Source organism: Pyricularia pennisetigena, chromosome 3 (assembly GCF_004337985.1).
Source record: "Pyricularia pennisetigena strain Br36 chromosome 3, whole genome shotgun sequence".
Lineage (NCBI taxonomy): Eukaryota > Fungi > Ascomycota > Sordariomycetes > Magnaporthales > Pyriculariaceae > Pyricularia > Pyricularia pennisetigena.
The window spans coordinates 2,237,134-2,251,523 of record NC_043742.1 but is presented as its reverse complement, the minus strand read 5'-3'; the positions used below and the strand labels follow the sequence as shown (position 1 = coordinate 2,251,523).

The 14,390-nt window shown below is 50.1% G+C and overlaps 2 protein-coding genes across 2 annotated transcripts; both read right to left on the bottom strand.

Moving 5' to 3' along the window:
• Positions 1-989: 989 nt before the first annotated feature.
• PpBr36_02521 (uncharacterized protein) lies at positions 990-3,914 on the bottom strand (the record flags this gene model as incomplete). Its single annotated transcript, XM_029889702.1, has 2 exons — positions 990-1,478; positions 1,617-3,914. The coding sequence occupies 2 exons, from the start codon at positions 3,912-3,914 to the stop codon at positions 990-992; spliced, it is 2,787 nt and encodes a 928-aa protein (XP_029753445.1).
• A 2,590-nt stretch (positions 3,915-6,504) lies between these two features.
• Positions 6,505-6,802, bottom strand: PpBr36_02520 (uncharacterized protein; the record flags this gene model as incomplete). The annotated part of the gene is made up of 2 exons (XM_029889701.1): positions 6,505-6,646; positions 6,744-6,802. 2 exons carry the CDS (start codon positions 6,800-6,802, stop codon positions 6,505-6,507), a joined length of 201 nt encoding a protein of 66 aa, XP_029753446.1.
• Positions 6,803-14,390: the final 7,588 nt, after the last annotated feature.

The following is a 14,390-nucleotide window of genomic DNA, read 5'->3' as shown; positions in this document are numbered from 1 at the left end:
AAATGCAAATCCCATGAGCGCAGCGCGGGGTGCTGGAAGACTTTATGACTTCCACTCATCTGCCGCCTTCTGCCGGTTTCATCTGCTTGAATCAGACATAACAAAAGACGTTCAACAAAGAGGTCCTCTGCATGAAGATAGCCAGCAAAATGATTTTCCTCCACTCCAACCCACTTCCGAAACCAACCCACCAACGTCGATTGCGGACACTCACTGCGCATCCATTCGCTGCCAACACTGCTTGTTGTAGCCTAGGGGATAAAATCAAAAGGCTCCTGAACTCCAAAGTGCAAACCCACCCCTTTTTTGGCCTTGATCTCCGGGCGCCCTGTGGCAACAGAGCTGTGTTTGTGAAATCCCATGCAAAGAGACTAAGAACAAAAGCCAAGGAAAACTCAAGGTAAAACGACAAGCTGATAAACGAATCCAAGAAAGGCAAAATGATGCCAACTCCTCGCAAGCCAATAAAACAAAGGACGCATCGAAACTGAACTAACAGAGCAAATAGAGCTGAGTGGCGTTCTGATGCAAGAAATGCAAAAGCAGACCATGAAAAAGGAAATAAAAGAATACAAACGCCGGCAAACAAAGAGAAAGCGACATAGAAGATTATGCATTAAAGTAACGCCATTCTTTTGCCGGCATAGATTGCCTTCTCCAAAAGGCGGTTTGTGTCTTCGAATATGAGGTAAGACACGAGGATCATGTATAGGCAGAGCCTGAACCGAATCGAGGCGGCGAGGTTGCTTGATTATAGTTGAAAAGGCGTATATATCATGCGTGGATGCTGCCAATCACGACGTTCGCATATGGGTGCAATCCTTGTGCACTCTGTTGGTAAGGTGTACGTATGAGGTAGTGGTTTGTTGTGTCTCAAGGGCGGTTAGTTTCCTGCCTGGCTGATTGAGGTGTTGGGATGTCCTGAAACCCGCGATGTTTGATTGTCACGGCGGTGGTCTGCCGGAGGAGTCAAAAGAACTTTCAGTATGTCAACCCCTAATCGCTGTCGCAGCGTGAGTTTCCGCACCGCCAAATGGGAACCGATCGTGGAAATGCTGGTGGTACTGCATGCTATGCGACGACGTACCGGTCATGGACTGAGGGTACCCTCCCGCCATGGATGCCGGCGACGTCGACCTGCTGGACAGCTTTGTTTGAACCGATGACCGGGCGTGGTTTTGAGAAGGCGAAGGGCTGCGTTCGATCGATTGCTGCAGAGGTGACATCGCCGGGGAAGGGCCAAGAGCGAAGGTGGTCATGCTGGGAAAATACGGGTTGGGGTCGCGTCGGGTGGCATTCTGAGGCGCTTTGATGGCATGGTTTCGGTTAAAACTGGCCATTTGAAGCGGGCTCGAGACCAAGCTAGACTCGTTGGAGCTCTGAGCCGATCGTGCCAAGTAGTCGTCTCCAGTACCATCCAAGCGCCCGCCCTTCAAGGTGCCGTCGTTGAGCTGAGGGCTCGATTGCTTAGAGCCAAACTGCAAATGAATGTGATTAGTGGATGTGTCTCGCGTTGAATGAGTCGATTCGTGGCGTGAGTTGACAGGGTTGGGTGAGCGGTACACGATACTGCATGTTGGAAATGTGATGAGGGTGAGGACTGCTCATGTACGTACAAAGCAGTACTTGTTGACTAATTCCTCGTATGAGGAGGATGCCAAGATCGGGGCGGTTGTTTGCGATGCCGGATAGGCCGATGATGTTTGCTCGTTAGTGGCCTGCGCAGGCTCCTTCTTGGGCAAAGGACCCGGCGTCGATGGCTGCGAGGCACCGATTGTGTTGGTGCCCGTAGGGACAGAGACGAAAGTCGGTCTGGGTGCCGGTTTGATGCTGCCTCGGGTGTTGCTCTTCATATACAAACCATCACCCTTGGGACGAGGTGAAGTTTGCTTGGCGGCTTGGATGGCGGTGCTCAGTGATGCACCAAAATCATACCGGTTGGCAAAAGCCTGCCCGCTTGGCGCGGATAGCCGGCCGGTGAGATTATCGCTGGGAAGGCTGGTCGTCGATTTGACACCTTTGAGGCGGAGAGGGCCAGCATCGTCACCAAGATAATCTTGGAGTGATTTGTCGAAGGCACCATTCTCGCCAAACTCGTTGCTAATTGGCATTGACTTGGGTCGGGGAGCCAGCGAGGAGTTGCTGCGGCGATTGCTACGAGGAAGCTCACCAATCGACCGAGTCGAGGCACCTTGGTAGCCACGCTTGCCCATCTGGGGAAGCATCTTCTTTCGGAAGTCGACTTGGAAGTTCGCACCTCCGTTGCTGTCCCAGTATTCCTGGCCATTGACGTTGTACCGGACACAGAAATACAGAGTCTTGGACTCCAAGTTGGCAAGCTCAGAGAGCTTGATGCTGAAGGTGAACCTGTCGTGGCCCAAATCGCTCTCCTTGGGGCGGATCTCGGTAGAGAATTCAGCAGCTACCTCGGAAGTCGTCTTCCAGTAGTCGAAAGTGAATCGACAGGTGACGTGCTTCTGGAACGCCAGGTTGGCAACGGCAACAGATCCAACCAGACTCTTCTGGTCGGACGAGAGCCAGACACGCTCCAGCCTCAGAGGCAACGCCTTTCTGGCAGCGGTCTCTACGGGGAAATTCGTAACGATAATTTCCCACTCATAGGGCGGAGACCTGGTGCCTGACCGTTCCTCACTAGCGTTGAATGGGAATTCGCTGTCGCTGTTGTAAGTATCGGCAGGTGACGACCCAGCGCTGACGGCAAGGGGCCGGTCAACCTGCAAGAAGTGTCGCACATGCTCCAAGTGCGAGTCGAAATGCACCGCCTTGGAGAATGTGGGCGTGCCTGGCATGCTGGAAGGGCGCCTTCGGGAAGAAGGGCGAAGAGCCGGTCGCACAAGTTCTCCGGATTTCTTCCTGACCATCTGCGGCTTCTTAAGCAGAAGCTCCTCTTCAGAGTCCACTTCTGAAGCAGTCGTGGAGTTGTCTGCCGGCAATTGCAAACTGGATTCGGTCTTTGATCGAGAGTGAGAGTTCCTCTTGCCCAGCTTCTCCAGTGAGCCCGTGCTAAAGCTGTGGTGGAATCCCTGGTTACTTTCAGGCTGATGAGCAGGGGGAATGATCACCGTGACATTGGCTGGTTTGCATTTTGATGGTGAGCTCTCGCGGTGCTGTGGGATCTGGCTAATGGCAGCCTGAAGCTCCTTGAGGTTCTCCAGCGTCCTTCCCCGGACCTCGGGTGTCTCGTCGTCATCGCTACTGGCCGTCGATTCCGGAGGCGAAAGGATTGCGCCGTTGGGCATCCCAAGTCCATCTGTCACTGGCGGTGGTGACTTCCTGACGCTGCCTGCCAGCATTGCCTTGAGGTCCTCTGATGTTGACTCTGGAGTCGGGTGTCCATTTTGTCCAGCAGGGGCCGATGGAGTACGACGATGCCTGCTCAGATAGGATGCCGACCGTGGGAGTGTCGGCCGCGTGCCCCCGCTTGCTATCGACGACCTGCGGCTAGCATCGGGAGATGAGGGTTGGGAGGATGCGGGAGAGCGGTGGGTGGGTGGTGTGTAAGGCATTCCCGCGACTGTTGTGCCGCGAATCGAGGGTGTATATAAAGCTACTGCGGTAGTAGGATGCCGTGCGTGGGGTAGGGGGAGGGGGGTTGTCGGCTTTACGAAGAAATCATCAAGATGATTGCCTGCGGCGCTTGTCTCTTCGGTGGGATTCGGAGAACCTGCGGAAGGAACAGAAATAGTCAGTAAATGCTCTTCGGCTTCTGTCCGCACAGATGAGGAGGGCCATGGCGAATAGAAAGCGCTGGTCGGTTCATGGTAGGGATGAACAAGATAATCGGATGCGGCACTTTGATGCGAGAGGCAAATGATAGAGGATTTGAGATGGAATCGGCCAGGGGGGAATATATCGTAGGAAGGAGGTTGACGCCGATGTAGCGTTGAGGCCATGGGGTGCGAGACAATTGTCTTGCCTTGCGGTTGCCGTGATCACCGGTCGGCCAGGACTGGAATTCGTCTTTGGCACTTACTGGGCAACGACAAAGAAGGAGACTTCGAATTGCTCTGGCAATATTCCAGCAACAGAGCAAATTCCGAAGAAACCGAAGGTAGACTGAGGCCGCTACAGGAGCGAGGCCGTCGAGTCGAGAAGAAGAGAATAGACTGCGACGTCGAATGGCAGTCGATCAAACAAAACCTCTTATGTACTGGGTGAGGTCGTGGACGGGAGGATTTGTCGAGGGCAGGAGAGGTCGAGTGTATCGTCCGCTTCCTCTGTTTCGTTCTGTTTTGATCCCCTTTGTCTGTCCTTTGACTGGCGCGACCGCTATCGAATACAGTCTGCTAACCAGCTCTGCTTGTCAGCCACTTTGGTAAGTCGAGTCGGGTTGTCGTTGCGGAGACAGGAACCACAACACAGCAACCTCGAGAAATGATGTACTACTGTAAAAGTAGACGGCTGTTGTGGGATGGGGAGAAGAAGGAATGTTAAAAAGGTTTGTGCGGATGGGAACCGGGAAGCGGCCCATTTGGTGTTTTTGATGGTCTGGGACACAACCTAGTCCAAGTAAGAGCAACGACCGGGAATGTGCGATCCAGACCTGGGAGGGTGTGGCAATAGCACGGATTGCTGCAAGCCCTCGCACTGTGTCATCGTAGTCTGTGGGGTGGGGTTTTGTTTTTGGTTGGGGATCTGCTATTCTCCAGGGCCCACATTTACAGTAATGCGAGCACCATCTTTGCAGGGTCAACCTGGGCAGCGCACCACAGCTCCCACTGAGGCTGGGGTGGGACTTGGGCAGTCTGAGACAGCAACGAGCGGCGGCAAGAAAGTATGAGGAAGCGCAAGCTGCAAAGCTGCGGCGAGTTGGGCTGCGAAAAAAAAAAATTAGATCAATTAAGAAAGGAAAAAAATCAGAGGTGTGTGGCTTCTATTCACTACGTATAGAGTGTCAAAGTGGAACGAAAAGTGTCTTTTGCATTCTCTCAATATACAGAAACGGATAGATCGGAAGTGCATTGGCATCTTGTCCGGTTTCTACTGGACGGGTCTCAGGCCAATGGTGCTTCGGAGCAATATCTACGGGTTACTTTCAAGGTTTTGGGTAAAGACCTGGACTTTTGGTTTACAATGGCACCGTCCTAATCACAGTGTATCGATCAAAGGTGTGTTCGGTTTCGGAGCTCAGCGACGAAGGTTAAGCATGACCTGACCAGCTCAGAGTCGCAATTGAGACTTTGGGTCAAAAGCGTGGTTGGTAACACTTAAAACATTTTGTCGATTTACGGAAACAAGTAGCTAGTTAAATGTTGGATGAGACCGACAATTGTGATGTTTCTTGGTAATTGGAGAATCCGCATTGTAGGCAAACCAAGGAAATGATAAACAAATTATCCCTAACAGAGTGAAAGGTCTGGCAACTCTCAGACATCCCAAGGTCGTCAAGTCAGTCAGTTTAGTTACCTTTGGTCTCAAAGCTCTGAAACCGCCCACTTCGTCCCGTCCGGGGGAATAATCTCAAGCTTGAGGCTCGAGTTCCTGTCTCCACAGTCACGATGCCGGGGGTACCCATTGCGAATTTGTTACCAATATCACTACCATGTAAATACGTGGCTGACCATTCGTAGGCCCGTGAGGCAGCACCTTGTGGCGGAATCCAGAATCGTAGGGATTCAAAGGGTGGTTCGTGGGCAGAACAAGCGCCAGCTTCAGTGGCTTGGTTTTGAAACGGCATCCCGAGCCGGGGCAATGAGCATCACTCCCAACTAACTAGACTGGATTGATAGGGGATAAACGGTGAGCAGCTTGGTTTTTGGGTGTAATGCCGCACTCGGCGCCGTCATGCAGTGTATCACAGTCTCTCAGATTTATTTTCTTTTCTTTTATTGTTGCTACTGTTCTGCACTGCAGGTTGCCCGCCTACCTGCCTTGTTCGGTTTCCAAACATGGGTACATTCCAGCAAGGTCTCCTGCAGGTCGGAAATGACTGTAAATCTCGCGTTAAAAATGCCGTGCAGGTACTTTGCCGGGGCTGCAGCGAATGGGTCACTTTTGTTAGCGCGCTGACAATCGATGACGTAGAGACCATTGACGCAAGCGACAAGGGAAGAAAAGAAGCAAAGAAAAAGAAAGAAAGAAAAAAAAAAAAAGCGATGACAAAAAAAAAACGGTTCGCTGCCGGTCATCGGCGCCCCAGCGGATTTGCAGTCGTCACCAAACCTTTTCACTGCTGGCTGAGTGGTCCGACTCACCGTATGTGCACAGTCACAAATCGTCAGAAAATCTACTGATATGACCGTAATTTTTGCATCACAAGCGAGATATTTTTACAAATCTCGCTGCACAAAATAGATGCTGCTATACCTTGAACGTGGCCCATTGCTAATCATTCGCAATGATCCCTCGTCAACCCCGCGTTCGTCCATCCAGATAACGACTGCACTGTACCTGCTAATGCAGATACTAACTGGCTAAGCCTATCGTCGCTCTATCGCTGCCCCCGAACCCCGTTTTTTTGCCTTTTTACTGCGTTATGCCCGCCTATCTGAGCTGGGACTCGGAGAAAGGTTTGGCGGAGTGTGAGCTTTTTTTCAGCGGAGAACGGGGCAGTGAGGTGATAAAAAGACACTGGCCATCCCTAATCCCGGAGTTCCAATTTCCAACGACAGCGGGGAGACGATTCCTATCCTTGATTGGAGCGAGCCAAGCCATGGCCAAACAGACCACCAGAGGGGGGGCAAGTCCTGAATCGCCAGACAAGGATCCTTTGAGCGGCTTACTCACTCAATCGGTTCATTCGATGTTTCTGTTGGATCTCGGCCTGCATGCATTCGTTCATTGTGGCGGAATCCCCAGCGAAAATTTTTTATTTGAAAAAATGTCTTGGCCTTTTAATAGAACAGAAGCTTTGCTCAGCGACGTCTGTGTTCTATCCGATGGATCGCGTTGGTAAATGGATGGATGACTTTGGTTTATCAATTAAGTAATCCAACCTGCACGCTTCCGCCCGCCGGCCGTATTTCTTTTTGTCTTTTTTTTTTCTTATCTTGTCTTTCGGATGGCACAGTCTAGTGGCGTATCATGGATGGATGGGAGGGCAACATGGATAAACCACATTAGGTGTGGTAGGTTCTACCAAGATCCTGGTCCACAAATGATTTACCCATCACGAAGAAAATTTTGCACTTTGACAGCCTATCCACAGGCCCGTGGCCCACGTCTAGAATCCCGGAGTAGCCTCATGCAGGGGAGGGAGTATTGATAGATTTTGTGAGAGTTTGTAATCAAATTAATGACACCTTAGCCCTCCGCTATTGCTGTATACTTGATTGAAAACAACCTCAAGTCGCCCCATTGTTGAGGCCGACGCAGCGAGAAAGACACCGGCCAGCGCGGCAATACATCGGTCAAGTAACACTATTGCCAGCGAGGAGCGCCTTAATCCCTTTTAGGTGCCACGGCGTCTCCCTGGCCAGAAGCAGCGGACAACCTCGCAGCAGTCAGTTACTGTATTAACTTTTATGCATTTATCTGTTCCTCTACACGGGTTCCCCGCGCAACCCGCCTCCTATCTTCCAGACAGTACAGTAGAATGCAGCAGGCTTCCATCCGTCACTCAGCTTGCATTCCGTGTCACAACCCAGCAGACCGGGATCTTATAAACCTTCCATTCAGGTTTAATAATGGTCCGTAAGGCCTTTTGTCTATTCTATTAGGCGAGCTCACCGCGTTTTTCTCATGTTATCTTTAGACGCATCCCATCTGTGTATCGCTTGCCCCCGGCAGTTCCGCCCTTAATTGGCTGCACGGTCTAAAGGCCGCGACTCTGTTTAATGGGCCGTGCGCTTCTGCAGGCTTTAAGCCCTCAAAGGAGAAAAAATAGAGGAAAAAAAATATAGAGACGCCTCATCTCTATCTTTTTATCTTTTTGACTTTTTTTTTCTGCTTGGCTACGGCTGCTGTTGCCTCACTCACACCCATGGATGCCACCACCAAAAGTGTGGCTTCCAAAGTCGCGTATGGTCAGCGCAAGAGGGCAAAAAGAAAAAAGTCCGACAACGGCTTGGCTTGCCTTAGCCCTGGGCGTCGTTCATAATAATTACCTCAAGCTTATGAAAATACCACCCACCGCCCATGTGGCGTGCTCATACAGAGCGACATATCGTGGTTGCGTCAATCCCGAGTTGCTCTGGTTGTTAAATTTCTCTCTTACTTTTTTTTTGTGGCTTTCGCTCCGCTCCCGATGCTTGGGGGTGAGCATTGTGTGGATTCTTTTTTTGTTTTCTTCGTTTTTTTTCCCATTGCCTTCCAAGGTTTGATCGCCGGTAGTGTGAGAACTGATTGACAAAAAGTCTCCGCTCGCAATGGCTAGGTCCGCCTGCTTTCCTTGGGCGCCCACCGCGGAACGCCGCTCCCGACACCGGTAGACGTGAGATTCTGACTCGTGTAGACTTGAGCTTATTTCGAGATATCAGACCTTAGCCAGGTTTAAAACTGCAACAGTAACTCATTACCAAATGCGATTCGGAGATGATGACCTCCTTTTTTCTCGTCAGCCTCAATTTCAATTTGACGGGTAACCTTGCACACGGACACTGCAGCGCCATTTATTCATGACAGGCAGGGGAAAACCTGCAATTGGACTACATAGTAATTAATATTTGCAATGCGTTATTGTGCCCGCAGCCGCGCCTGCAGTCTTGAGTCGTCGTACGGACAAGACTAGGCTGTTTCTTCTTGGTCCTTATTTTCTGTTTATTCCCTGGACATGCGGAGCAATGCCTGCCCGCCAGTGACTTTTGTGCCGCCATCGTGTTTATAGGAGCTACTTTTCAAAAATAAATCGCCACAAAACTTCTTATACTTCGTAGTTCCAAGACTTTTTCGGCTGAGACAGTGATGGTGTACCCGACCCGTTTCTATCGAAGCACCAGAACCCAAGTAGTGAGCACTGTGCGGCTGATACGCGCAACCGCTGGAACATGATTGATCTAGTCTAACGGACGGCCTCTCGACCGCCGTTTTCTTTTGTTTTTCTTTTTTATTTTTTTTAAAACTTTTGTCCTTTGTTTTCACACCCCATCATCTGCAAAGTCCTGGGGCAGATCATAGTTTAAGGATAAAAAAAGCTGTATTACTGTTCTTTCGTATAGCAGGAGCAGTAAGCCTTGAACTTGGCAACTTTTGACGCGACCTTGAGCGGCGTTGAGCAGCAGCCAGGTGGAGGCGCAGTGTAATTCGACCTCTCCCTACCTCTGTAAGCACAACCTCGCTAGCAACTATTTCAAGGACACAAAGCCTCCCCCACGCTCAGGCTAAGGCTGTGCGTTCCGCTGTCGACTTGAGAAAAAGCACTGTGTCGCCGGGGCTTTTCACTCCCCCAGAAATTGGCAAAAATAAAGTGCAATCAACGTCTTGAATGGATGGATGTCAGAGTCTTTCATCTGGAAGTTGCCATACTCTTCCGAGTACAAAATGCGCTGATCTTTTTTCTCCTCCCCCTTTCAACATCACCCATGTCACAACCCGGAGCGTTTCCACCGTCGGGACATCGTGCTATTCCAAGCATATTGCTCCTGGGCTTGTTTTCCCCGCGGCGGGGTCAATAAAATCGTTTGCCTGCCATAGTAGCTCGCCCGTTAACACGACGAAATATACAGTACAGAGCTTGAAATGTCAGCTCGTCCAGTTAATTGACCAACCACCGTCGTTTGTGGGGCCATCAGCCTTAGCTGTGGCTGCCATTCGACAAGAAAACCAAGAAAACTGGACGAACTGCCCCATCTATCTAATCGCTGCGACGGTGACTCTTGTGCCCAGATTACTCTCCACCACCGTGCTTATGCATCCATGCATATCTGATATCAAAATATGTCAGTCAGAGCTTCCCGCTTAGCAATTTTCTCCAGGTAGCTCCCTTCTCTGGTCTCCGCATCGCGATGGGAGGCATCAATCATATCCACAAAAGCACTGTGCCCACGCCGCGGTAGTAGCTAGGCCTGCATATGTCGGAGCAGGGCAAAATGCGAGTAACTGCACCTGGGGAAATGCGGTCGGTCGGCTACTATTGGAAGGGAAGGTGGTAGGTCACAAATGCCCACACAAGTTCTTTCTCTTTCTTTTGTTCTCCCCTCCCAACTACCGTAACAAGCATCATGCCGCGAAAGACCAATCGCTTCATTCAAGGCATCTCAGGAGAATGGCTTGGCAAGACAGTCCAACGGCTATGACGGCTTACCTACTGCTTGTTAAGTTGGATTTTTCACAATCAAAAGGGCGGCGGCACGGGATGCAATTGATTGTAAGCGAATGGTCTTACCAATCGCGGCACGAAGGATCATGTGAGTTGTGGGAAACCGGAATGAATTGATGTCGTGTTACCACATTGTATTCTAGGGGCAAAAAAAAAAAAAAAAAAAAAAAAAAAAAAAAAAAAAAAAAAAAGGCAAAAGGGCGGACATTGGAATCTCAAAAGCGAACTCCAAGCCCTCCGATAGGGCGACTTGGGGGGCTTCCTGACCAAGTTATTGACGCAAGCCAGCCGGAGCTAGCTTGACCGCTTCGCGAGTGTGGGCACCCCGGACTCGGATCCGAAGAGCGTTGAAATGCCAGTTGCTTTCTCGAAACCAATTTTGACGCTATCTGTCAACGCTGCATCAAAATCCATCTACCTAAGGTGTCAGGTCGGCAGACAGAGCAGATTTAGCGATTTTTTGTTTCCGACTTCCAAGCACGAAGGGACTTTTGCCTGTTGATCAGGGACTCCCGCATTGCTTTCAGGGTTCAAAGTCCATAAAGATCTACAGGTCGAAATGGGTGATTTCCCGCCCTCACGGACAGTATTCAATTTTTGATATCACGACCATCTGCCTCCCACAAGCAGAAAAAAAAAGGTGTCGTCGCAATCTCATTCGCCTCGGTGTTGTATCCGCTGCAATGTAATCGTGTGGTGTGAGTGGGCGATGCAGGTTCTAGCCCAATCGACGTTGACAATCCCCGCTGATCTACGCGGCTGCTTCCCATCTTGGTTTGGTCCGGGATAGTAGCGTGCAGCCTTCCTTGGTATCCATCTTGCCATTTTGGCTTGGCTGTATGCACCGTCTATCATCGCTGAGATAACAAAAGACACCTTGTTCGTCCACTTCTTCAGGAATAACAAGCCCCTAGACAAAACTAGCAACGAAAAAGTCTAGGCTTTTTTTTTTGCTGGTAACTTTGGTTGTCGAATTAAGACGACCAAACAACAATGAGTGACTCCGCAGTGGATTTCTCTATTTTCAGCTAGTTACCCCGGGCCGAGACAATCACCTTAAACGCCCAATGTCGGAACCTAGCTCAGCTGTGGGGGGGCCCTCGAAACAATACGCGGCTGCCTGTCATTTACTCTTATACTGGATTTCGGGCTCCATTGTACGGTAAAAGAGCATGACTTCAGACGATTTTTAGTGGTTTGCTATGATCTGCCAAGGGGGCCATGCTTGCTGCAAGAGCACAGTATATGCGCCCCGCGTAGGTCAAAGGATAAAACGCGGAGAGGGCGGAGTTTCGCGTTGTCTTTTTCCCCCTCTGGTTATATTTACATCGTGGGATGCAAATGCGGGGACGAACCATTTGTCTCTTTTATTTTTTTTTTCTGTTTTAGTCTGATAACCCCGTTGCTTGTTTTGCTCATTTATCACATCGAACATATACTACAGTGTGCGCCCAAGTCGGTGCTGGGATCTAACATCAGCCACTAACGTTTCCAAGAAAGTAGGAATTCCTTGGCTCAATATTTTCCAAGAAGAAAGATCGCAGAGCCAAGGGTCTGCCCGTCAGATGTAATATCGCCAACACAGTAAAAAGCTCGCCGGCGTCGAACTCTCTGGGGACGGCTTACGGCACGCGTTTCGCACAAAGTTGTGGTAATGCGCGGGAGAGTTGCGGAGAAGCAACGCAGATAGTGCCATGACGTACCGCTGCTTGTTTCTTAGCGCAATCGAGGCTGAAGTGGCGCATCGGCCTTTTTTTGCTCTCCAAAGTCGGAGCTCACAGCTGCCTGGCCTGATTATCCCCTGTCGAACAAGGACCCCTGTCGGCCCCAAGCCCGCTCGGGCGGCTCAGCGTGGGACGAAAGTTGGTCGAGACCTGGACCAACGTGCAGCCTCTTTGCTGTACTGTACAGTACAGCAAGCACGGAAGGAATAACACGTCTGGTGCAGATTGTTAGCGTTTACAGTACACTGTGACAGCTTAGCACGCAAAGAAGATAGATTTTGTGGGATTGGCCCTACCAAATATTTTGCACGCAAATCTGAGGCTTATTAATTTTACGAATGCGCTGCAACTTGGCCAATTGCGGTAAGTGCGACGCTATAGGGTTTTTACAAAAGCGCATCGGCGCGGCATTGTATTGTTTTACACTATCACTTTGTGCATGTATTTGCCGCCTAACAGAATAATTTCGGCACAGCGACTCGTTTGTGCCACCCTGTCCGCATCCCAGCGATTCCTGGTTGTTTCTTCCAGAGAGGCACGGTCGGTCGGCTGTCACCGAATTGTCTCAGGTATCGAATTTTCCTCTCTGCCCTGGTCGTATTATTATCGACGGGGGGCCGCTGAGGTGGTAATCTCAACCCTGGACTTATTGGTTTCGACATGCCACGCGAGAAAGCCATCGAACTTTCTTGGTAGTGATGTCATATGAAACGATCTCACGATACAGTACCTGGGCCAGGCGGCTCAGGTTTGTGGTTTCCGATTGCTTCGCGACCGCCCGACATGGTAACGCGTAATGCAGCCTTTTTCACAACGGACCTTTACTGTGCCATGTTCCTGCGTCCGTCCATAGTGGTATGATGGAGCTGGAGAAAGAAAGAGAGAATATAATTGATAAAAAAAAAAAAAAAAGAAGAAGAAGAAAAAAGCGATGAATCAATTCAAAAGGAGGCACAATCCGATCTCCTCAGCTTCCTTGCGCGTTGAGTTCATCATGATATCGTAAGCCATACGTTGTTACGTACAAGGTCAATCAACAACAAGTTTCGTCTTGACCTGGGCGACTTTGCGACAGAGGCGAATGCCACGTCCCTCTCAACAACGACTGACTAAATCAGGAAAGTTTTTTGCTTCCCTGTGGTGTATGAAATGGGAAAATTGGTTTTCAAAAACTCGAACACTTGTCCCCACCGTTCACCGACGATCCACACCGAGATGGTTTCACTCCTTGGCTCCTTTGGGAATATTCTTTACTTTTTTGGTCAATCGCTCGCTTGGTCGCGCCGACGCTATGGTCGCGCATTCAACTCTATCAGCCTTATTCTAATTGTAATCTCGGTTTTACGTAGCCATACTTGGTTTCTTGGTTTCTTCTTGCCGAGTCTTGTTTTTTGTTTTGGTCAAGGGCCGCCATCCCGCCTCGAATTTCCAGCCAGGACGTCAATACACACTCCCTCCCAAGGCCCCGGCTCCCGGCTGATCGAACGGTTTGGTGTGGCGCACAGACTTGTCGGCGTCAGCAACAAGCAAAGAAAGAAGAAGAAAAAAGAAGTTGCCAACCTCATCAATGCTTCGTCTGGTTGGCTGGTTGGTTGGGGTTTGTTTGTGTGGTACGAGGCTAATGCACAGACGCCGGCCAAGCCAAAAACAGAGACGAGTAACAAACAGTAAGGATGAACCAACGAGCAACTTGGAATTTTTCCATTGCTCGCAGTCGCCTTGGACCACCTGATCTTGCCTGTCATCAACTGCTGACCGCCGCAATCGCAGAAGTCATGAAATCTGCACAATTGGCAAGTGCCAAAGCTCGCACTGGGTATGATTTGTGCTCATGCTTGTAGGGTTGTATGTGCGCGCGTTCGCTGGCATTTCCAATTTAATCAATATTTTGTATCTTTGACTTTTAATTACTTCCGGCATCCGCCAGTTGGAACATGTCGGGGCGTTTTTTGCTAGACTTTTGTTGTCTACCCCGCCTCTTTCATAACTACCGATATGGTACCTAACTTGCTGCTAATAGTAGTTTTGTCAGTAGTAGTCTGCGGGTTTACCAGTCTGTCCAGTCTGGCCAGTGCAAAATATTTTGCTGACAACTGTCGCGCTACCGGCCGGCTAGTATTGCCCGAGCCATCCTAACTTTTTAAACTTTGTGATATTTTCCCATTCGACGAAGCGGTGAGACGGTCAATTCACTCCGTGGCTGATAGAAAGGCACCTAGTGTGTCGACATTGCTGCCCCAAAAGTAGGCCAGTAGCAAACTCGCTGCAGGGCCAATCACGTCTTCCGTCACGCCACTTACCTCGCAAACCACGTCGCTCTTTTCGTCCTATCCTTGATTCAAAGGAAAGGCTCTTTCCTGCAGGCTTGACCAATGGGAGCTGCCAGTCGGTCCCAAGTAGTCAACCCTGGAGTACGAAGTACGTACATTTGAGCGTTGGCTCTTTGTTAA